At 42.3% G+C, this 24,752-nt stretch overlaps 2 protein-coding genes across 3 annotated transcripts in view; one reads left to right on the top strand and one right to left on the bottom strand.

The window, feature by feature from the left end:
• Neur (E3 ubiquitin-protein ligase neur) overlaps positions 1-24,752 on the top strand; it is a 113,783-nt gene that overhangs the window by 2,735 nt on the left and 86,296 nt on the right. The window contains exon 1 of one of the 2 annotated variants that reach the window (XM_076821225.1): positions 6,574-6,716. The exons of the other annotated variant lie outside the window; for it this stretch is intronic. Within the exon in view, the coding sequence (XP_076677340.1) occupies positions 6,683-6,716 (34 nt within the window). The 5' untranslated portion in view covers positions 6,574-6,682. Of the gene's footprint in view, positions 1-6,573; positions 6,717-24,752 lie in introns of those variants that run through there. 2 annotated transcript variants of the gene reach the window in all.
• On the bottom strand, positions 330-4,453 carry LOC143373741 (uncharacterized). The gene is made up of 4 exons (XM_076821262.1): positions 3,960-4,453; positions 2,333-2,509; positions 1,727-1,841; positions 330-1,418 (listed from the first exon to the last, which is right to left on the bottom strand). The coding sequence occupies exons 1-4, from the start codon at positions 4,021-4,023 to the stop codon at positions 1,262-1,264; spliced, it is 513 nt and encodes a 170-aa protein (XP_076677377.1). The 5' UTR covers positions 4,024-4,453; the 3' UTR covers positions 330-1,261.

Below are 24,752 nucleotides of genomic sequence, written 5' to 3'. Positions count from 1 at the left end.
GGGTCGAGCGAATATTGTTTAGTCTGTGGAAGGAAGATTCAAAGTCTCTGGATTTTCTATTTTTTTTCCTTTTAGATGTGTCCGAAGGAACATGTGGTTTATGTCTGTGGTAGTTTATCAGAATTAAAAGGTCTAGTAATTGTTTCAGTTTTGGAGATAGAAGGAAATGTTTTGAACATGATTAGAAGTTTCTAACGGGCAAATGTGACGCGCAGGGTGTATTTTTTTTTAAAAAATCGTTCCTTCATTTAGAATAACAAAACTGTTTTTTTTTTGTATACAAACGGATGAGGTTTTGTGCACAGAATAGTAGCCAGAGTTTTAACTTAAAATCACTTTTATTGGATATGTTATACAGTCTGCGATAATTGAATTAATGTGTATTTCATTGTCAGTGTCGTTAAGCGATAATTATGGTCAGTAAAATACACGGTGAGCAACCAGAAACAGAAGTTCTGATATCTGTTTTGGATTTTCTCCTCTAGATCTTTTCCCCCGTCAATTCTCTATATAATATAATATTTTATATAATAGTGGTGACACCGAGACTAGCTCAATGATGTACCACAATACGAACTATCTGTAATCAAACAGTGAAAATTTCAACATATTTTAGAGAATCTAGATTAAATACTGTCCATTTTCTTCGGAAATAAGGGCGATATCAGTTTCTCTTTCTATCGGGCAGAACGTGGCGAAACGTTTCTTAGGAAATCTCTAAATTAATAAATTCCATTAGAAATCTAGTATGCTATTCCTGGCGAGTCACCTTCTACAACATATTCTACAGTTGTGATATGTAGGCGTAGATGATGGTAAAACGTTAACGATTGAGTATTCGTAATTACTATGGCAGTTCTCGTCGTCCCTAGTAGCAAACTATCTAACTGTATCAAATAGTGGGCCTCGTAGATTCGATTGTTGCATACCTTAGGCAATATTTTGTATATCTGGACCTTACGTTACTTTTATAATTATAATTATTACGTACGATAAACTGGATAAACGCGAGACAACGGGCGCTGGGGAAAGCGCTCGGTTGCCTCCTACGATATTATTTCTCTGTTATTCTTCCATTTGGTCCGCAGCTAATTGGTCATGTTACGGTTTCAAGTTCGAAGTGGTCCATTAAGCCGCGCTCCCACGTGCCCAGCGTGCTAGGCAGATTGCACTCGGAGCTCTTGAGCAGCGCCGAGGGACTTTTGAAAACGTTGCGCACGTGGGGACGTGACTGAAGCGTCTTTGTCTTATATACAATTCTCTATGATTTTAATCGATGCATGATATGTAGAGTGTATCTCTGTGAAAGTAGTCGAGCAAAAATCGACAGGATTAAAAGCGCGACTGAAGCTGCTCGTCGCGATGATTCGTTGCAGGCGTCTGCGTCGTTGCACGACTGAACGCAACCTCGAACGTATCTAGAATTTATGATTCACAGTTAGAATAGCGCGCGTCTTCGCGATTCACGTGTGCCTGTACTTCAGTCCCAAAGCAGCTCTGCGAGTTATGCAATATGGAATTGAAAATTAAACCATATTTGCTACCGCAAGAATTATCAGACGCAGTAGCAAGACTTTAAAATTTAATTCTAAGCAGTCGCGCTTTAAGGGTGGTGTTGAATTCTTCTGTTTTTTCGTTTTTAAACTGCGGAGAAATTCCCAATGGCAGATTGCGTAACTTTTAGAATTTTTTATACTGGCTAGAAGGAAGCCAAGCATCGACTCACTTCTCGTCAAAGTAGAATCCTCCGCAATGAGACATTCTGATAATTTCTGAGTCGGTCGTCAAAGTCCCACTGTCCAGTGCGCAGCTCCTCACCGTCAGAGAGACCCCAGACTCGTCTAGTCACACATTAATTGCGAATGCATTCTACGTTCGTTTCTAATTTGTCAGAAAGCCCGGGTTTTGCAGGATTGATTCTATTTAAATTCTTGGTACTTCGGGCGTACTAGGATCTAGTAAACATTCGCGACTCGAGGCTCTACAAAGTTAATATCAAGCCGGGTTAAAACGCGAGGTTACTAATAGATTATATCGCATTAAAATTTCAAGACCGTGGTTGGCTTCTACGTACAAGTGCAGCATTAGTCACGCGAGTAATACTTAATCTAGATTTCTGTAATAATTATTCGCTAATTGGAAGGCGAGTCTATTCACCCCCGAGGCGGATGTAACCCCTGCCCCGGTTGCAGATTATTCGGGGCAGCTGAGCTTTTTGACGCTCTGGCCTCTGACAGCAGGCGTGTTGCGAACTATAGTGGATTCGTTAAACACGTTGCACCGAAAGGGGTTAAGGGTCACTCGAAATCACAAAAAAGAGAGGGAGCTTTACCGTATATGCCCGCTATTTTGATGCACGCGGTCGCCGGGAACAGACCGTCGCGGCCTTTGCGACCTCCCAAGCAGGGCGACTCCAAGAAAGCGAGGCTTCCGTTATTGTGAAACGGGTCGTCGCAGGGTTTATTGTCGCCGTCGATCGACACGCACTTGAAACAGTCGATGGCCCAGCCTGGCGTAAAAACAAAAGTAGGCAAGCAAAAAGAACGACGTTAAGTACAATTGCAAGTGCAGCTGGTTGGAGGAACTCCTACGCCTTAGTAATTGTATCTTTCGCTTGCGCTGCCACGTATCGAGGGTGCCTTAATAATCGCGTCGAATTTCACTGTAATTTAGTAGAACTTTTTAATGGGCGAGCTTTCATCTCGAGGGGGTTAAAATTAGAATCCAGTTGCAGTGGAACTTTTCGTGTCACCTTTAGGCATTGGGATATTCGCAAGCTGTGGATTTGTAGAGTACTCGAAATTAAGGGTCACATTTCTTTTAGCTATGGTAAGTCTGGTGTCAGGGATGAAATTCTCCAAAGTTGCACCCCTTTTATATCCTGAAAACCATTAAGGGAGGACTGTACTTTAGGCAACGCTAAAACAGGCCGATTTTGGGGAGTTTTTTCTGGAGAAATTGTGGAGCAAATCATTTTGAACTTTGTTATGGCTTTATATTTAACTTTCGAAGATGCAAAAAAAATATTTTATGTTAAAAATATGCATTGTAGATGTCGCTAACGATGCATCTTGCTACAACGGTGGGGATAATTTAGAGAATACCTACTATTTAACCAATCGACTTGCCCTTACACATACAACTTGATAATTCCAAACTATTGTCGATGAACCACTAGTATTATAAAAAATAATAATTTTAACACTTCAATGTTGCATAAATAGATTAATAAAATTCTTGCAAAATCGCACTTCATTTCCTAAGCTCTACAATTTTGTCAATTTTCGGCATTTTGGTTTCTGAGGTCCATCGACAATAGTTTGGAATTATCTAGTTGTATGTGTAAGGGCAAGTCGATTGGTTGAATAGTTTTCTCTAAATTACCCCCACCGTTTTGCAATTTCGGCGATGACCCTGTAGCAAAATGCGTCGATAGCATCTACAAAGCATATTTTTAACACAATTTTTTTTTTCGTATCTTCAAAAGTTTTTCTCCAGAAAAGTAATTTCTCCAGAAAAATTGTTTCAGCGTTGCCTAAAGTATAGCCCCCCTTAAGTGTATAATATCAGTTTCAAGTAAAAATAATTTTTCCATTTCTTTGCCAATCTGAATATATTATTTTCTGTCAAAAATCATAATTTACATATTTCTCTAAAAAAACTTTCACATTTCTGCAATCCCTTCGCCCCCAAACTAGAACTATCACAGCCAAAAGAAACTACGCACTACCTTTCATCTTTAGTACTCTAAAAATTCGCAAAGTTCCATCGAAATTAATATCCAACGTTTCACTAACATTCCTCGGAAGATAGTATCCTCTACAAAACCACAATTCTTCCAAGAAATCTCCCCTACCTTGCACGAAAGGATCTATCCCCTGCGAAGGAGCTGCTAGCAGCACTTCACCCCCGGATACAATACTCTAATTTCTGAACGATGCTCCTCCGCGGAAACTGACCTTGCGTGGCGATGAGGAGGACGATCAGGGCGAAAGGGACGATCCAGGGGAACCTGACGTCCATCTTTCCACCGATCGGTTTTCCCAGGACGCGAGCGATCCGGTCTGTCAGCTGTTGAATGCCTGGGGCTCCGAGTCCAGTTCCTCCAGCAGGCTCATGTCAGACGGAATAAACGGTGGCAACTACAAAGAAAGGTCAACGTCTGCGAGGAGACGCGGATCGGGCCGAATCGTTGGTCGCGAAGCCCATGCAGAAGCCGTGCACTGTGCGCGTCGACGACGCTCGTCGACGTGCCGCACTCCGCGTCGTGGCGACGCAATGTTTTGCCGGCCGGTTACCAAGGCGATGATGCGTGGCCGTCAGTTCGGCCCTTCCTTTCGAGGATTCGCGGCTGATCGATGATCTTCCACCAGGGGTACGGTCCGCGACGACCGAAAGGACCCCTTGGAATTTAGAACGTCACCAGTTGGGCTCTGCTCGCGGAACCGCTTGAAAGTTCCGCGCGACCTGGGTGGAATCTACCCAGACATAGCCTGGAACGGACACGGCCAGTCAATTGCGTGATACCATTCCGCGGCGGGAACGATAAAGCGCGAGCATGGGACACGCGAATTGTGGGCGCAGTTGGGACCCACAGGTGCGTGCAATTGCGCGGTACGCTTGGACCTGCGTGCGTGTATATGGGTTTTTGTGCTGTCGAGGTGTTATGCTTGGGAAATGGGACGAGTGTCGTGGGAGTGTACTTTTGCGTGCTGTCGGTAATCGAGCGTAGCCGAAGGCGATTTGTAGTTCATTCGGGTACGTAGACACATACGATGTTTGCACGGCTTTTTTGGGGTGATTCTTGGGATCATTGAATGTGCAGCTCCGTGCACAGTGGACTCAGGTTGAGCAACAAGCGATTTACGATTTATCAGGCAAGCTTTATTTGTGATTCTGTGCGTACAAAGTAGTTTAGGTCGAAAGATATTCGTTATTTTTTGCGACGTCTTGCATTGGAAATTTTGCATGGACCAGAATAGGTGGAGGTTTTGGCGGTGTAAAGTTTGATAAATGGAGGAGGGTGACGTAACTCTAGACTAGGGGAGGCGAACCTTTTTATCTGCGCGTGCCAAGTAGTTATAAATTTCCCAGTTTTTAACAGGGGAAAAATTCGTAGAAAATTAATCATTGCAGAATTTTTTTTTGAGAAAAGTTTAAAAATTAACGTAGATTTTCATAAGAATTAACCCAGCTGTGCCCAGAGTTGGGCATTAACTAAATAAAAAATTATTTAAATGACGGATCAAATAAAAGTTACTTCAACTTTAGATTATTTGACGAATACAGTTAATTTTTTTATTCGACGGATAAACCGGGGCAATTTTATTTGACATATGACGAATAATTCTTTGCCCATAATTTGATATACACAATACCGTTTAGTAAAAGCTGGGCAAAAATATTTTCGTAGGTGTATCTAGCCATATAATAATTAATTTAGATTAATATACAGATATTAACAGCACCTGTAGATCATTAACGTGCCAGCAAAATTTTCGTACGAACCACCTCTGGCACGCGTGCCATAGGTTCGCCATCTCTGCTCTATACATCCAAATTCTAATTTTTTTTACTTCTCGTGTCATCATGCAAGAAAATCGCAGCCTTTTGATTCATCGTATCTAGTCTCTATAAGGGGGCATCCTTAAATTACGTAAGGCTTTTTGGGGGTGGAGAAGGTCGCGAATTTCTTACGTTTTCTTACAAAGAGGGAAGGCAGAGTCAGGTAGCGTCTTACGTTATATTTTTTTTTTAACCTAATTTTCAATATGAGTAGCCTAAAAACGATGTCAATGCATTATATAAATCTTTAAAAGAATTTTAATAACTCGAAAAATGCAATGTAAAAAATATTACGTAAGGAAAGGGGGAGGGGGTTGGAATATAAAATCTTACGAATTCTTATACCGAGGGAGGGAGGGGGTAAGAAATTCCGACAATTACCCTTACGTAATTTAAGGACGGGCCCTAATGAAGCTTCATTCCAGTCTTACAATATACAACAAAGAATACTTAAATGATTTCATCGAACGCATATATACAAAATAAAATAACGTGCAAGTAGGACAAGCATGGCGTGCCTCAACAGAAATCTTATTGTTAGAAAAATACTCGCCAGTAAGCAGATAAAATAGGATTCTCCCTAAACAACTGAAACTACAATCTCCAACCAAGCAAACACTCAGAAAGACTCTCCGAAACGCACCGAAGCAACGCAAGCACACATTGTATACTGAAATGAAAAGCTACTCACTACAGAACGCAAGTATTCGAACGAACACACTCTGCGTACGAAGGGGACCTACTAAAACACCGGTTTTAATTAACATTCGCCGGGTTACCTCGCCAGTAACGCGCAAGTAGGCGGGCCAGCGATAGGATGCCCGTCAGACGGCCGCTGATAGAGAATTAATTAAGCCCGTGTGCACGTAGATAACGCGAGAGTATTCAAAATCCCGCGGGTCGCGCCTGCGCACCGGCTCGCGGGCCAATCACCTCGTCGCTTCGGAGCGGCCGTCCGTCTCTGTACGTAGCGACACTGCGGGTACACGATCTGATAGTATTTTTCGAAAAAATGTGTCGGCCCCTCGCGCACTCATGCGTCCGGTTTTTCACGTGAGCCCGCCGCGATCACCGAGCGTCCCGTACCGTGCCTGCCATCGCCGTCGGCGTGAGAATAATGGGCCAGAGGTCGAGCAACACCGGGCACAGCGGTGAGTGGCGATTTTACATATCCCGTACCCGTGATTCTGTGTTGTCGTCGTGCTCGGGCCGCCCCGACGTTTTTTCGAATCGCACTGCACGCTTGACATGTGTCAACTGCGAGGGCTCTTGACTTTGCTGCCAGCTCCTGCGCAAGTTTCGCTGACTTTTTTTCCTGGCATTGCGTCGCTTTCTACCGACCAGGGAGTCTTCGCGGCGTGGCCGTCTCTGAACGGGCTGGGGAAAGCGAACGGTACCTCGCCGTCCCGTTGCCCGACGGTTTCGGATCGGTTTGAGGTTAGGTCGACGGCTGCACATCGACGTCCGCAACGGCAATCGCGGAATCGCTTCGCGACTCGTTCGCCGTGTGTCGTCCCGTCGCGGCTCTCGCTCTCGGCGACACGGTACACGCTCCCTCGCCTCCGCCTTTCATTTTCGATATTCTTCCGCCGTGCATTTCCCCGCCGGGCCATCGATCGTCGATTTTCCTTGACGCATTCGGTAGAATCTGCGCAAAACGATCGTTATCGCCGTACGCGCTTTCTTCCCCTTGGAAACCAGCCGGCCCGCTGGTACTTCTCCGTTTTCCCTTATCGACTACTGTTCGGATTCTTTAATCCAGCCGCGGCCAGCGATTCGCATTCGAGGTTAGTAAGATTGAAATCACTGTGCTCTGGATCGTTGGCATTATTACGCGTGATTGTATGTAACTGTTGAATCATCGGCGGGCAACGGGAATGATTATTGCGTTTACTGTTACTGATCGTCAATGACTTTTAAGGCCTGCAAGCGTTTCAGTTTTAAGCAGATATCGGCACCGATTGCAGGCCAATTGTGCAACTATGTCAGTGTTTACTAGTAGTGTCGCTGTTGTGTGTATTATGGTTTGTGTTGGCTCGCTCTAATTTCGCTTGGACAAGAACGCACGTTGAGACTCTTTACTTAGAATTTAGTTATGTCATCACTGCAATTACGTCGAATGGTGATTGCAGTAAATTAGTGGTTGTTTTTATAGAATTGCTGGTAGCAACTATGCTTGTCTTTCTTACCGACAAGCGTTTGCGAGGATGAATCGTACGTGAGCGACATCTGTTACGAAGTAGCATGCGCAACTTAGTCGGTAATAGTGGAATTGCTACTTTATTATGCTACGAAGTGCAGACAACAGGCGTAACGAAATAATAATATCCTCGTGATTTATGTACACAATACTGTAAAGTAATGTAACTATATAATAACACCTTTCTTGTGTTCGTCGTAAAGGAAGGCTGGTCAGTCGTTTACTTGGGAACAGATTGTCCAAACATTTCTACCTCCTCAAACAAAATATCTTTCCTAAGCAGAAACAATTCTCTTCGAATTTACAACCGAACGAGCAAATAACAGAACAGATTGCAATCGTGCTAGAAACATAGGAGTTTTCATATCGTAAAAAATAGCAGCTGGATGTATCTATGTCAAATTAAAAATATTGGAAGTAGTCATTATGATGGTTGGCTTTGAATAAGACGATGTTTACGGACTGTTTCCCACTAGAGTGATAGAAGCGTGTCGAAACGTTCAATCGAAACAATCCTGATTCGTGTAAAGGTGCAAATCCATGACGAGACAAAAATATCGTGTCTCACATCGGACTTTAATTGATTATTTTATTATTTTTTAATTACTTTGTCGTTGGTTTCATAACAGTAGACTCTCATCAGAGAAGTTTCGTGATATATTTTGAAAACTCTCATCTCTCGCGAATATTTCCTTATTTACATTTAGTTGTGGCTAGACTTTTGTCTCGCGATAGAAAAGTCTCGTGTAAAATCTCATCGTCGATTCGCACCGCAAGAGATCTAAATCTGTGCTACTATACAACAACTATCATCTGTTCGCCTTCTTATTTACCTTCTGCTGCACTTATAATTATTCTAAGGAAGTCGAAAAGCAGAGTTGGGCAGTAGCTAAATAAAACATTATTTAAATAATGGATCAAATAAAAGTTACTTTAACTTTAGATTATTTGGCGAATAAAATTAACCTTTTCATTCGACAATAATTTATTTTTTAACTTTTATTCGTTATTCGATATTTCTATTCAAATACAATTCTTGCCCATCTCTATGGAAGAGTCAAACACCAATTTCTTTATTCTCAACAGCGCAGAGTACACAAATGAAAATAGTAAATTCATAAAACGTCGCACAAATTTCTCCGTGTTCACCCTATCGATGGAAACCAAACAGACTTTTTTCTGAAGGAAACCCTGCAAAGCTGTTCTCCCACCAGAAAATTTAAAGTCTTCTCATTTTCTCTAAACTCCTTCCTCTTTTCTAAACGTCTTAACTTAAATTTTGCAAATTCTGCTTTCACTCAGTCCGTACAGGATCTCCCCCAACTCCCTTCCTTATCGTTAAGTCTCACAGCCTGATGCATCCATTCCGTGTTTAAGATTCTAAGAGGAACAATTAGCGTCTTTTAATTTTTATTTGTTGCTGGTGTCTTGCACATGATCCGCAGAACCTCGGCTTCGTTCGCCTCACGCGAAATAGAGATCAGCAGCGGCGATAATTAATTGAGAGACTGCTCGCGAACGAGACGTTTCCCTTCCGTACAAATATTTTGCCAGCTGCAATTCTTGCGCCGTCCTCCACGAGGAACACCTTTCGATTTCGTTTTCGTACGGTCGGGCTTGCAAGATGGTCCGACGGTAGTACGGCGCAGGTACGCGCACCTCGGCATGGGCCACAGATGTTATTGTCATATGGCAGACACACGGCTCAAGATTCGGACCCGTAAAACCGCGACTACAGGTCCACAGAAATCCTGCTGCGGTAGCTGGCCGACCATCCCCTTCTATTATCTAATTGGAAGTCACGCGAACGGACACGTACAACAATTTTCTCTTTTTAACAGGATGATCAGTGTTAGACAAGGGGGAGGGGACAATAGGAATTGCAAATAGAGGCTACTACTAGGGGCTTCGTCGTCTAAGCTATGTTGTTCTGAAAGAATATCCCTACGACTCGACAGCACTGCAACTACATACCTTCATCGAGGGAGGACGTACCATATTGCGAAGGATTTGTTAAAAATTAGGGTTGAAGACAGTAGTGTACTACTAGGTATTATAGCAATATTATATTACACAATATAATAGTAGCTATGGTAGTACTACTAGCTTTACTACTCGGCTTCGCTCGAAATTTAGATTCTGATTTTATAAAAAAAAAAATTTATTTTAGTTTTTTTTTGTGAAAAAGGTCTCATTCATCTGTGTTAGTCAGGCATAATAAGCTGAGGTATATTTCGTGATTTCAGAGTTTATCGTTCGAAAGCTTTTAGGCGACAGATAAACACACAAACATATAGAAGCTTTCTGCTTTACATATTAAAATTGTATTACACGATATAATAGTATTATAGTAATATTATATTACATAATATAATAGTATTATAATACAGAGGGTGGCCAAATTGTTATACTCGAAACATTTTCGTCGATTTTTGGGATCATTTTAAAGTGGATTTAATGCGATTAAAAAATAATCTTAATCCAATTCTAACAATGGCTATTTATGCAAACAAAAAATGTATTAAATAATATTAAGCAGATATATTTTTATTTTATACAAATAAATATTTCAATACCAATAAATATTTTATTCAAAATACTTTCACAAAAGATTGAAAAGTATCAAGGGAGATGCGTTTTCAGACCGCCGTAATTTTCTTAATTCTTAATGCTATGTCTTTTGACAAATTTTGTCGCTTTACCTTATTTGACAAATTTCCAGAAACTTGTGCGAAACAAGATGCTTCTCTGTCTATCTAACCTTCGCCGGAGAAGCTCAAAGCCTGTTCATCCCCTTCATTTATATCCAAGCCTGTGCATCCCCTTGATCTCTATAAGCTTTACATAGAAACTCTAAATTAAAAATGGCTTACTGGTATAAAAATATCTGGCAATTTAAATGCAATTGCCTAGAAACTTGTGTAAAAGAAGCTGCTTCTCCGTCGAACCATCTCGGGACTGTTAAAAAATTTTGGCGACTTACCTCGTTAATAGAGACAATAATTCAGAGACCTATGTGGTGTAAAAACTCATGACATTTGAAAAATGTTGACAACTTACCTTATTTGACACTTGGCAGGTTATAATTAATTGACACTAGCTAGGTTACGTTCACTAGCGACCTGAACGTAGCTGCTTTTTGTCTTTTTCGTGCTGCGTGATTGGCGGTACATTTCCTCGCCCTTTCATGCTCCCCTCTTGCCCACAGTTGATGGAGAAAAATCTCTTAACATAAAACTCGCCAAATTGCAACTTTGCATTGAAATACCTCGGCTCAAAAGGCACGTAGGAACAAAACGAAGACATTTTTATTATGTAAATCAAACCCAAGCTATCCATTGAGACCATTAAAAACCTAATCGGCTCAACCATTATTGAGATTCGATAATCGAAGGGTTCTTTATAGCGGGTCGTGGCGTAATATAGACACTGTGCTGCGTGTCTCGCGCTGCGCATGTACTTGGCGCGAGTCACTACCGTGTCTCTTGATTGTATTAAGGTAATACCTGATACTAAGGAAGATCCTAGCCCTCCAAAAATCATTTAAAATATCTTGGACGGTCCGCCACGTGTTCCTCCCTAAATCAGGTTGCATTTTCCGTTCTGTTGTTTACTCCAGAGGGAAGGGATTTGAAACGATTTTCTGTAAACACAAGCGTGCCACGGTAATAACACCGCGGCGCTCAGAATGGCAAGGAGGAAATAGGAGACGGAGAAATATGCAGGTATTTGAAAAGACTCGGTCGGCTGGTTAACATAATCGATATCACCGTCGCAACGGGCCCTGAGTAATTACCAGCGGAAACGGCGACCGGGGTCAAAGGTAAGACTTCCGGGGAGCGACGAGGAAAGCTCGTAGACGATGCAGCGGCTGGGGTTCAGGGCAGCGACCCAGTTCTCATATGTATTTATACCAGAAGACGCTATGCCGGCTGCGTGTGGCCATTTTGAAGTGGCGAAGGGTGAGGAAGAGAGGCTGACGAGGGAGCGGGGGACAGAGACGGCAGATGGAAGAGAGAAAAGAGAGAGAAAAGAGAGCCGTCTCGTGCGTCACGAGACGCGCCACGGGGGCTAATGAATCTGGAAATTTAATTCCGACTGTGCGGGAAAACCGATGTACCCGGTGATAGTGTTTGCTCCGAGGCACGGAGTCGGGCCTCGCACCGGTGGAAATGATTTAGGAATGAGTAATAAATGCTACGGGATTCGGAGGACGCTACTTCTCCGCGGGCAAAACGCTCGATTTTGATATACAGTGCATTATACACGGGGCAATGCGTTAGTGGTTATGTGACGCACGGGGGATGATCTTTCGAGGAAAGATAAATTAAAAATGTAGGATAAAGCTGAATAATTAGAAAATTTCATCATAGATTGCATCTCACTTTTTTCTATTTGCTAAAAGCAGCAGTGAAAGCACTATGAACCTATTCAAGAGGTACCTATTTAAGGTAGGTTTTCTTATACGCGACTGAACGCAACATCAACACTTTCGAAGTCGATTTTTTCGAAATTGAAGCGCGATATCGAAAAAAGTTACTGTTTCTTTTCGACTTGTAACAAGTAAAGGAGTTGAGGAAAAGGAATAAAATTTTTTGATATTGCGCTTCATTTCCGAGAAAATCGACTTTGAAATTCTTCACGTTGCGCCCAGTCGCGTATAGGAGAGAGAACCTACTTTAATGAAAATCACTGGGGTTGCGGGCGATTTGGGCGTAGGAATCCGCCCTATATCGTTTCTGTTAAATTTTACTTTCATCGTCTGAAAATTTCGTAATACTTTTGCCGCTCAATCTTGAAAGGTGTTCACGAGCAATGGCTTAATAATGAACGTATTTAAATACTTTCCGTATCCCCGCGCAAAATGACGAGTTACTGGGGGAAGTTTGAAAACTCTTCGAGCAGAATTAAATGCGGGCAGGAGTTTCAGAAACTTGGTTATTAACTGCGAGGCGAAGTTTCACAGCCGGTCGCGAGATCAGGCAGTCGCGGATGTCTAAGTAAAAAGTTTCGCTGAGAGTTGTAATTGATGGAGTATGTCTTCGTATAGTAGGATGTTTTAATGAGACTTAGGGCTGCGAGGAAACAGCGAAGTACATATAAGAGAATTGAAAAATTTTGTTCAGGAAATATGGCATAAGAGGATAAAAGTATCAGAGTCTGGGCATTTGGGATTCCCTGACGTGCGTCGATGACGTTAGTTTCATTCGACGTACAATTGGAAGTGGAAATACCACGAGGGTCGTCTTGTTTTGATGTTTGCATTGATTAGTTGCATAACTTAAAATATTTAAAAATATTTCGAAGTCTAGACTCACTTTCAAGCTATTCGAGGAAATCCCATGCGGGGAATTAAATGTCATAGGGGATTTACCTCAGTCTCTCGTTTCTTTCAATCCTCCTCCATATTAATTGCTCATGGGGACTTTAAACAGTTGAATGGGAAAGTCCCAACTTTTATAATTTAATTCCTTATCATTGAAAACAGTTAAAAGTCTTGCAAATAGAAATGGCATAATATTCGTATCGAGTCCCCTAAGAGCCAGCAAACTTTAACCTTTAGAGGACCGGCTTTTTTCGAAAAAATACTGGTTTCCAGTTTCCTAAAATTTATATATACCTATATATATATATAACGTATATTTTCTGCAAAATTAGAGAACTTATATAGACCCCCAAAAGGGGTTTTCCCGGTCCGGAACGGTAATAAAATTTTTAACATGTTTTTAATTTGAAAAATATATCTGGAGTTTTTTGATACTGCTGATTACGAATCTGTATTGGATTGTAAAAATGTTTAATCTATATGGCAGTTTTACTGACCTAAACTAATGAACACATACCAAAGTCCAGAGAACTTTCTTTTAGCCTTAGGCAGAACTAACGACGTAGTCGTAAAAAGTTTTAGTATCATCTCTTCTTCTTTTTTTCCGTGTTTTTATTTTTTATATTTTTGTGTTGTTTCGGAATATTTTATTTTGTCGTATTTTTTGTGCTCTTTTGAACAGAACGAATTTATAGACGAACATACAATCGAACACTAACACGTGTGCTTACTCAAATCCCCAAAAAGGGCTTTGCCGGTCCCCTAAGGGTTAAAAAATCCCAGGCTTCTTCATCCAAGAGGCGACTGCAGTTTCCAGAAAATTCAATTCGCTCTTATTTCCACAGAACCCTAGAAAATCTCAGAAGTATCAATTTATCCAAGCCCCTCTGTCATCAAAAGCCACCGAAACGCCCTCGTTAATCACTCGTGTTACGTTTCACTGAGAGCTCGCGTATCTCGCGTAATCTCGGCAATTTCAATCGTAATATACTCGTTCGCGTGTTTGCGCTGCGCTGGATGATCGAGTTGCCCAGATTCACAGCAGCCTTTTCGCGCGACAGTCGGGGGATTTCCTCGGGAGAAAGGCGGTCTATAAATCTCAGCTGGGAGATCCTCCCACGCGGCCTCTGCCCAGCTGATCTCGACTGGAGCTCTAGCCTCGACAGAGAGCCCCTTCACAATGACTCGCCTTTGGAGCACGCCACTTTAAAGAGCCCTTTGTGCGACACGGAGGAACATCAGGAAAATCGCTGCTCGCGATTTAAACCGTCCCAGTTGCGTACCGCTTTCCCGTCGAACGTGAAAAAAGATTTTGTTGTCTCGAAGAGTCGGTGGCGCAAATCGAAAGGCGGCTCCTGCAACCTGAGCGACGTCCTTTGTCCAGCTGGGCCGAAGGACGCGATCAGGTAGCAGGAAGAATCGGAGGATCAATGGAAAGATGGAAACCGCAAGTGAAACGCGAGAAATGCGGATAAGTCGCGTGGAACGTTTGGGAAATTCCAGTCTGGGGTGGTGGATGAGATTGATGGACCTCTGTATCGATTAAAACTTGTTCGATGTGTGGGGATGCAATTGGGAGTCATTTGAGAGATCTTCACTTTAGGAAACTGTGGTTTGGATGTTTTTTACTTATTTATTTATTTATTTATTTAACGGGAAGTACGCTTCAGCCAGAGTTGGGCAAAATGTAATCTAATTACAAATTACGAATTACAAATTACGATTAAAATGTAATTGTGTAATTAATTACATCTTATTTTCTGTAATCGTTAGTTTAGGTAGTTGATAAAATTGTGGCCAACTACCTACATTAACGAGTTCAGAAAATAATGTGTAATCAATTACATACACAATTAATCGTAACAACATTTTAATCGTAATTTGTAATTAGGTTACATTCTGCCCAACTCCAGCTTTAGCTACAACGAAGCATATAGCTACGAGGCAGTCTATAAGAAATTATAATTATTTTTATTAATTAGCCTATATAACGGAAGAGAAATGTGGTACGTGCTCGTACTTTTTTGATAGTCTTTCCCGAAGCTACTTATTAGTTTGCACTTTGTGCTGATTTACTTGTGTGCTGCTGCGTTTAGAAAGCTACGCTAACTGATTTGCTAGCTGAGAATCGGGCGAATGTTTTATGAGCTCGATTTTCCGCTCTGCAAGAGGAACGAATAAATAAGAACGCGGGATTAACAGCGGCTCGTAAATAGCGCGAGTCGAAGACGAGATTCTCCGCCCGAGTCGGCTTATTTCTGGTTCCGCGAACGTAAAATCATCGATTTCGTCTCGCGTCGGGGCGCAGTGCCAGCCGATAAAAGTTGTTCGTCAATAAACTCGGACGAAATGCAAATCGTCCCGGAAAACTGCCACGTGTCGAGTCTTAACTACCACTTTTACGAGTAGCCTTTCTTATTTCATCGGCGTTTTATCGCACGTTTTTCTTACTTTTTCAAATGGCCTGATACTCCATTGTCAGCTACACCTGTCGGGTTGTTAAACGCTCGTAAGAATAAATTAGTTGCTTCGGGGATAAGGAGAGAAGATTCACGAATTCGATACTGAGCGCGCGAATATTTATCGTTACGTCAGTTGTGCAGTGTAGCGACACTGTTCGTGAGGAATCACCTGTTTAAAATGTAAGGACTATACTTTCCTCTTGCCGAGTCACTCTCTGATTCACTCTGCTTCGACAAAAACAATCCTCCACTGACGTGCCTCCGCTCCTCTGTCCTTTATTATTCCACAGTCGCTGCAACTTCGTAATTCAACTCAGTTTTTTTTTTTGAAGTAATGAAAAGGCCACCAGTGTTACCCTGCATTCCCCATTATCAAATTACCTTTGCAAATTTCACAAAATTTTCACCAAGAATTTAGCGGCTAAATGTTGCGGAGCACCGTATCCTCGATGACGAACGTATAACGAAATATCCTTCTGCGAAATACAGGAAAACGAAGGAAGAACCGGCCTTCTGCGAAATAAGGGAAGAGTAAGCTCGTATCGGTCGATCTCCCAATTTTAAGAGGCACGAGATTTCGCGCGGGTCGCTAATTTATTGCGAATTAAAGGCGCCTGTTAAACGCGATATCAGAGAACGTCAGCGCTGGTGTTAAGGGGCCTAATGGCGGGCAGGAGGCGCCTGCGACGAGGACGATGGCCCATATTAACACGGAAATACGCGGTGTTGGCATACGCATAGCTGAACCACGTGTCGCTTTTTCTATATGGAGTACTGGCTCACGTGTATCTTAACACGGTGGGTATTTTCGTGCACTGGGATAGGGGGTTTCTTATGGCGGTGCATCCGGCTTTTGATTTCCCTGCAGACGTCCCTTAATTGAGTGGCGTGGGAGCTTACGAATCGACGCATAAATCAGTGATCCTTCCAAGTGGCCTTTAAAAACATACATATTTATTAGGTCGGTGGAAAAGCTCGTTCGTTTTATTCGAAATGTGAAAATATATTACATGTTCTTTTAAGGGGGTACGCCGCTTTGTAGGCCTAAATGGATTCTAAATATAAAATTTTTTTTCTCAGGTAATTCTTTAGTGAAATATCGAAATCATTTTGGGAGATGTTAGGCAACATTTTAACTTTATTTTCGTACATTATTTATTACTTAAAGTGTTAAAATGGTGGAGTTATACAGTATTGTCTATCGCCATGCCCTATCAGCTGGCCCGCAGCACCGAAAGCGATTGATACATAGCAAATAAAAAATTCTTATTTCAATCTAAAGAAAATTAGATTTTCTCCAATGTAGCGTACGATTTTTTAATAATCTTAAAAAAGTGAGGAAATGGCGGCTTTATAAGGAATTTCTTTTTGTTCGCTGGAACAGTTCGATTTTGGAGTGAACTAATTAAATTGTGATAAACACCTATGCTACATTGAAGAAAATCTTGTATTCTAACGTAGAAAAACTAAGTATTTCCCTCAGCTTTCTAGCTTTTGTCACTTTTCTGGTAAACGTATAAGTAGTTAAGGTAATTGGGGGAAAAATGCCTAAGGTTCCTTATTCAATTTATAAAAAATTTAATATATATATTTCTCTCGAATCCACAAACTTTATTTGTTATTTAAATCATATACAATATGAAATATTACTGCAATACGAGCACTACTAAATTAACAAAAGCTAAATGTTGACCCATAAAAACAACAATTCTTCTCATACATTTACTGGATACACTCTGAGTTATGGTTGCTTGGCATTTCCCCCCTAATTAGCTTACAGTAAAAACAGACATTTCCTTATATGTAACAGTGAGCGAACGAACTTCTGCACTGGCCCAATATGATCGAAGTAAAGACAGCAAAGAGATAACAGATTTTGGGACCGCGAAGTTCCCCCTAAATTAAGTAAAAATAATTCTAAAGGGACTCGCAACATACCTACCCTTCATCCCCAGCCCCTTGGGGTTGTCTTTGTAAAGCGTGCAACGCGATAAGAACCCCGGAAGGCAAGCTCGAAAGTGCTTTTAAGGGAGGCTCGGTATGCGCAGGGGGTTGCGTGAAGTTGGCGAAAAAATGGTGGCCGGGAGTCGAGGGGTGTAAACGGGGGCGCGGGCGAGCCGCGAGGCATCGGGGGAGGGCGAAAGAATGTGGAAAGAGGCGAATTCGGGCGACGACGCGGGTACAAAACACAGATGTATAGTCCCGATAGCGGTCGTTAATTCAGCCCTGGCCACCGGCTATTCCCAGTGCAGAACGTTGCAACACATAGGCCGAAAGTAATCCCGCCACGCTGTATTCTTAACCCGTTGCACGCCGCGACGGTGGGGCGTGCGGGGCGAGGGGGGTGGGGCGCGAGCGTAGAGGACGAAAGGGGGAGGAAAAAAGGGCAAAAGAGTGCGCCTATGACGTCAATTGGAAAAGGTTCCTCTCGTGCCACGGGGCGCGAACCGCGCGGCTAACACTCGCCGGGACCCCATCTTCGGTGACGCTTCGTCGCTGAAGCCAGCTTTACACCTCGTCCTCGTCGGCACTGGTATAGCATCAGGTTCTACCTGACACCGTGTCCGCTACGAAATTTCTCAGTCTCTTCTTTCGGCTTTCGTTGGATGCGGGGGTGGAGTATTTTTTTTGTGTATGGAGAATTATTTTGCGGGGGTAGGGGGTGTTTGGGATCGGAGATATGAGAATGCAGATTTGTTTAGAATAATTTATTTGGGGAATGGAGACAGCGAGAATTAATGTGGAAGAATTCGATGGATATGGTAGGGTTATGAACAGTCGGGGAAAATATATTTATTTACTTATTTATTTATTTAGGGGTAACCCTTTGGAATGTTATAATATCATGCAAAGACGTAATGTAGGGAACGGACAAATAAGGTAAAATTAAAATCGTTATATTGTTATATGAATTTTTGAGGGAGTTAAGTCTTTGAGATGGAAGTTGAGTAGGAGAGTCAAGGAGAGGGTAGTTACGTTTTGTTTTCCTTGTTTTCGCGGATTCTTTGAGCTGCGAATTAAGGAAATGTTAAACGATACAGATTTCTCTGGGAAATATAAGTCGAATAAAGGTAGAATAATTTTTTTTTTGATCGGGGTTTCGTTTTCTAGCATACAGAGTTCGATGTTTAAAAAATCTGTTCTCTAAGCGAAACTACTGAATACCTAATGAAATTGGGAAAAATTATTTAACTTATCAAAACTACACTGGTAAGAGTTTCAATATCTTCAAAATATTTGGCTACAATTTTCTTTTACACTTCACGTTTCAGACATTTTACTCTAAGTGTTCCTCATTTTCAAAATAATCGCAAACCCAGCAGTTCACACTTGAAAATTTAATTCTTCATTTTCCAATCCCCTTTCCTTCAAGCTCGTATAATCTTCTCTCTTGTTTTTGAAGCATCCTTCACAAAAGCATTGTAAATTCCACCTTAACAACAACCGACCCGAATCCGAATACCTCAATTGCATAACGCCTGTAAATGATTTCACGCGAGCAGAATAAATTCCGTCAATTAGAGAAATGCCCGGTTTGCCGCCGTGCACAACAGTGGCCCAGGTGGAATTTCGTGGAGCGGAGAAAGTCGTGCTTTGGGCCGGCTAAAAATTGATTCTATACCACTGCACGCGCCGTGTCCGTCTGCGTTTCTTTCTTCTCGTTTCCTCTTCTCCGTCTTCTCCTCGTTAGAATAGGCGAAAGTACGCAGAGAGTGGCATCCACGCGATTCGCGCGAGAGAATTGGCCGCTCGTCAAAGAGGCTATTTGCAACCCTCGCGGATTAATTTTAAGAGGGAACGACGGTTTAGGAACCCGTCCCCCTCCCTTTCCACTCCCATCTCGTAGATTCGCGGCTGTCTCGTTCGCGGTTTCCGTTTTTAATGGTCACGGAAACGCTTGGACGCGTCCACTAGCTCTCTATCAATCGGCATTACAGCCTCGTGTCTCCGAATATTTTGCATCGAGCAAGAATTTTTTTTACGAATCTCATTAATTCGGCGCGAGTGAATTAAATTCAAGGGGAAAGGGGAGAAACTACCTTCGAAGATATGACGTACCTAACTCTAAGTTAAAGTGATGGATTAAAGACGATAATGTTATGGTGATAATAATGTAGGCTCGTTAATTAAGTTCGACGGTTATTTTCCCCATTGAATGCAGCGTCTACGTTCGGTGCCTGAACTTCAGACAAAACCCACGCGTCTGAAACTCTTTTGGTAACGGGGTATTAAATCCCCGTTCCTGTCGGCGCACAAATTTTTCTCGAAGGGCAGGGCCACGCTTCACCCCCATCAAGTTTGTCGAAGGGTGGTTTCTATAATTGCGAGGGTTACCATCCTCCTCCCTTAACGAGGGATAAAAGTCTCTCTCGCAATGCTATTTTACCTTCCTTTATCCCGTTCACCCTTGCGCTCGCGAGGCACCCCGAGCCACCCCCTCTGGTTCGTGCGTCGACCCTGACATTTACGCACGGCGAGCGCTTGGAAATTCGAAGTTTAATTGCGGCCAAGGGTGGCCTCGCATAATTAATCGCGGGCAAGAACAAAAGCTCGTGCTTCGTTTTGAACTTGAAGCCGGTATCGATCTGTTCGGAAGATGCGGCTGCCAGGTGGAAGTTTCGCTGGATGCTGCTGAATTTCTTCAATTGATATCTCGCTTGGTACGATTTAAGAATATTTCAACAACTCTTGACGACATTTAACCCGAGAATATGTGAATCTTTTTTTAGGGGAAAATTAGTTTTGGCTCCGCTTATTGCTCTTTGGGGGTGGAATGTGGTGCTTAATGGGAATAGTAAGTAACTTGGGTGTTATATTTACACGTGGACCTCGCCTTTTGCACTTTACATCTACTTTTACATATACTATATAATTTCTAACTCTACTATTTTTCTTATTTGTGTTTTTTAATATTCCTGCTATTTTCGTAATGTCTACTTGTGCCATAAAAAATTATTATGTATCATATATTATATTACATTCTATTTTTTGAGTTAAGAAATGTTATTGGGGAAAATTGAAATGATTTAGTGAACAGATTAGTCATCTATATTTGGGCTACAGCTATTTAGAAAAAAGCATTAGGATCTTGTTTCAATTGTGTTTATATTTTATGTTTATAGTTGATGAATAGAAGCTTTATGTATTTGTTCTCGATTCATGTCCTCGTTCGACTCACCACCCCAAATGCCTGAAATAGATACACTTGGGGTTGTCTGGTTTTTATGCACTTTTTATGTCATTTTTTTTTAAAAGTATCACCCTTGTGGAAGGGTTACAATGCTACGTGACGCTTTCGCGCATTGGAAATGTCATAACTCATCGACTCAGCGAAGTCGCTGGAACAAACAGTGGGAAACGCAGCACTTGCTCCTCGCGACAAGTACTAATGGCTTGAATTAACCCCTTGATCGTTGTCGTCGCGAGGATTTCCACCCTCTACGCTCAGGATATTCACGCTCGAACGATAACGCACAGTGAGACGAATTTTTTTCGCTCTTCTGTGGAGGCTCGATCGCTTCTTCCTGCGCGATAAGTGTCGGTGGGTACAGTCTGCTTCAGATCGCACCAAGCTTAGAAGGCTTAGAATAAAAAATTCATATACCTCATGAGTCATTAATTTGCTTAAGCATGTCAGATCTCAAAATTGTCACAAGCACCTCAAAAACAAAATTACTACTTTACCTTCCACTTAACCATTTATCATTTATCAACCAAATTAAATACCCCACAACGTGGCATTTCTTCAAATATAATTTCATTAAAACCAAAGCACAAGTTTTGGTACTAACATTCGATGCTACGTATTCCCACTTCACACTTGTCGAGGATGTAGCAATTCTTCGAACGACATGTGGTTTACGCAGCTCTGCTTACTCGCATTAGCTACAATGATCGAGGGGTTGCAAGTCCTGGATCAGCTGCCTCCAGACGTGAAAGGGTTCGATATAGTTTGGAAAATTGTATCCGTCACTGAGGCCGATTCAGCGGCGCCCTTATGCACGCAGACACGCGATCGTTTCTCGTATTGTCCGTAGAGAAAGTAAGGAACGGGAGGACGATATACAGGGTGCTCCGTAACCGGTGGTATATGCGGAAAGGTCTGGGTTAGGTCTGGATTCTATGAGAAAAAATAAATGAAAAATATGGAATATACAATTTCGTCACAACTCGGTTAGTTTTCTAGAAAATTGATTCTCAATGTTGGCCCAGTACTTGTGCACCGGGGGACAGTTTTAGACGCCTGAGGGGCCCGCTGAGGTGAGGGGAACTCGAAACTACATACCTACTACAGCGCATTCGTACCTAGCGAAAATTTAAAATTAATTTTCTAGAAAACTAAACGAGTTATGAGAAAATTGTGTTCCTTATTTGTTACTTAATTTTTATAGTAGAATCACTACCCCCTTTGCTTGTACGTACCACCGGTTACGGGACACCCTGTATATGTCGGAGGCGGAGGTGGAGGTGGGGTGCAGGGCCCGGTGGACGTCTGCATATTGTGCTGCGAAAGGGTGCATCGGCCCACATCGCGCGTTGGATTTCGCATTCACTCGGCAATAATAAGGATTCGCCGCTGCCTCTTCCTCTTCTCTCAGGAAACAAGCGAACGAGGGTCCGTTCTGGTTCTGGCAGCCGGCGCGCCGAAAAGACTCCGCTGGAACAGTCTGTGGACACGACCCAGGCAAATGCCAGCAATTTGCCATTATGAGCTCTAATTTCGATGATTGTTGCCATTTCGGCCCTTTGTGAATTAGGGCCGCTAATTGGGTGTGCGCCACGAGCGGTGCAAGTGACATAAGCGAAGATCCTCGCGTGACCGACAGGAAGTGGCTGTGTTTGTGGATGCTTAATTGACGAGTTATGGTAGATATTATTTTTGGGTGATGGGGTATTTGATATTTTTTCGTTTTGGAGTTTTGGTAACTCGGAATGAGTTTTGTGTTTAATGCGGGGTTGGTGGGTATCTTGCAATGATGGAGGAAGAGACGGGTTGGAAAAGAAGTTGAAGGATTTAGAGGGATTGGAAAAGTAGTTGAAGAGTTTAGAGGGGTTTGGAAGATAAGTTGACGAGTTTAAAGGGGTTTGGAAGAAAAGTTGAAGAGTTTAGAGGGGTTTGGAAGAGAAGTTGAAGAGTTTAGAGGGGTTTGGAAGGGTGGTTCAAGTATTTAGAGAGTTTTGAAAAAAGTTGAAAAATTTAGGGGGATTTGGAAGAGAAGCTGAAGAGTTTAGAGGGGTTTGGAAGAGAAGTTGAAGCATTTAGAGGGGTTTGGATGATAAGTTAAAGAGTTTAGAGGGGTTTGGAAGAGAAGTTGAAGCATTTAGAGGGGTTTGGACGATAAGTTGAAGAGTTTAGAGGGGTTTGGAAGAGAAGTTGAAGAGTTTAGAGGGATTTGGAAGAGAGGTTCAAGTATTTAGAGGGATTGGAAAAGAAGTTGAAGCATTTAGAGGGACTTGGAAAAGAAGTTGAAGCATTTAGAGGAATTTTGAATAGAAGTTGACGAATTCTGAGAGATTTGGAAATGAAGTTGAAGACTTTAGAGGATCATATGTAGAATTACGAAAAGTATTGAAGTATTGGGTTGTTGCATGAGAAATTTCCAATCCTGGATAGTGTAAAACTTCCTTTTTTTATCGTGGGGATATAAGAACAATTGATAACTCTGGTTGATAATTCAAGAAAGGCCACAATCAAAAAATTAAATAGTTACAAGACAAACTATATTTTTATTCAAACTTCCCTACGCAAATTCATATGCACCAACCTAATGAATTTATAAACTCAGGCTAGATTTAGAGATTTAAAATCACTCCATGTCGCCTTGACATTTCATGCCTATCTTGTGGAAACTATGCGCCCCTAAATTCATCGATCCCCTTTTGGAGATTATTTTGAGCACCTACTCATTACGTGCAAATATTCGTTGCAGTGTACGTGTGTATACTGAGCGGCAAGTCCCATTTTGGTACCAAATGCCGACAGTTCGCAATTATCTTGGATTATTATAATCTACTTTTCAGATGTGAGTAATGTTTCCTTGCGTAACGAGCATGTTGCGCTACATCTTCCGCAGGAGTCCAATCCCAATTCGTAATTTATCATATCGTTTGTTGCATAAATTCCGGGCACGTGCCAGTTGCAGTGCCATTCTTCGGACCGTACACGGACTGCCCTTATCGCGAGATAGGCATTAATTTTCTCCTGCAACATTTTAAGAAAGTAGCAATTAAGTACCGTTAACGCATCGTATGTAAACAGTGCGCTGTTTAACACTTTCACCCTTTAATAATATGTATCACTTGATGATTTGCTAATGTACAATTGCAACGCATGCATTGGTTGGCGATAATGTTGCAACTGCGGTGCAGGGTGCATCGGGAGGAAATTTCGCACCAATTGCAATTAAATTACGTGAAATTCTACAAGTACCATTTGCTAGAAAAACACAAGTACGATTCTTGATGCGTAGAAGCAAAGAATACGAGTGTGATTCAGTAGTTAGTGCCAGCACTTTGTAGAGTGAACTAAAATTAAGTTAAGTCACCCACGAAAACAACAGTATCATTCTTGAATACTCCCCTAAATCCTCATCATCTAAAAAAAACTCCCACTAATTCCATCTCCGTGAAAAAAACAAGTCACAAAGTAGCAGAAACTTTAAGTCCCCTTATCAAAACACTAGACCAGCTTGACGTCACAAGATTTCGTTAAAACTGCGGGCGTCCCTTTCGTCGGTACGCGTGCCGCGGTAATTAGGGTATTTTCGAAACGGACTGGCGCGCATAGCGTCGCGCACGCGCTCCCGCGCAGGTGAACGCTTGACGCGCGGAGCCGTGCTAAATTTAAGCGAGTTTAAAAATTCCTGATGGCCCGCGGTCTGTTTCCCTCGCGCGTCACGTTTCTCAATTGAACCGATGACAGCGTGACATTTTCGATCCGTCGGTTCGCTGACATAATTCCCCGCCTGCTCGCGGAAGTCGCCCGGCTCTGCGAAAATTCACTGGGCCTAGGGCTCGCCTGCCACGTCGAATTACAGAACTGGGCCGTCCGGGCATTGTTGCGCCGTGGAAAATTGATCGGCACCTGCTTCGTTGTAAATACAAGCCGAGCTGCCCCGTGCTCCGGCGCATACCTCGAATGACTCGAGGAGAAATGTTTTTTCAACCACCTGTTTGTCAAGCTCGTAATAAAGACGCG

Source organism: Andrena cerasifolii, chromosome 10 (assembly GCF_050908995.1).
Source record: "Andrena cerasifolii isolate SP2316 chromosome 10, iyAndCera1_principal, whole genome shotgun sequence".
NCBI lineage: Eukaryota > Metazoa > Arthropoda > Insecta > Hymenoptera > Andrenidae > Andrena > Andrena cerasifolii.
Note: the sequence above shows the minus strand (reverse complement) of the source record. Positions and strands in the feature narration are given on the sequence as shown.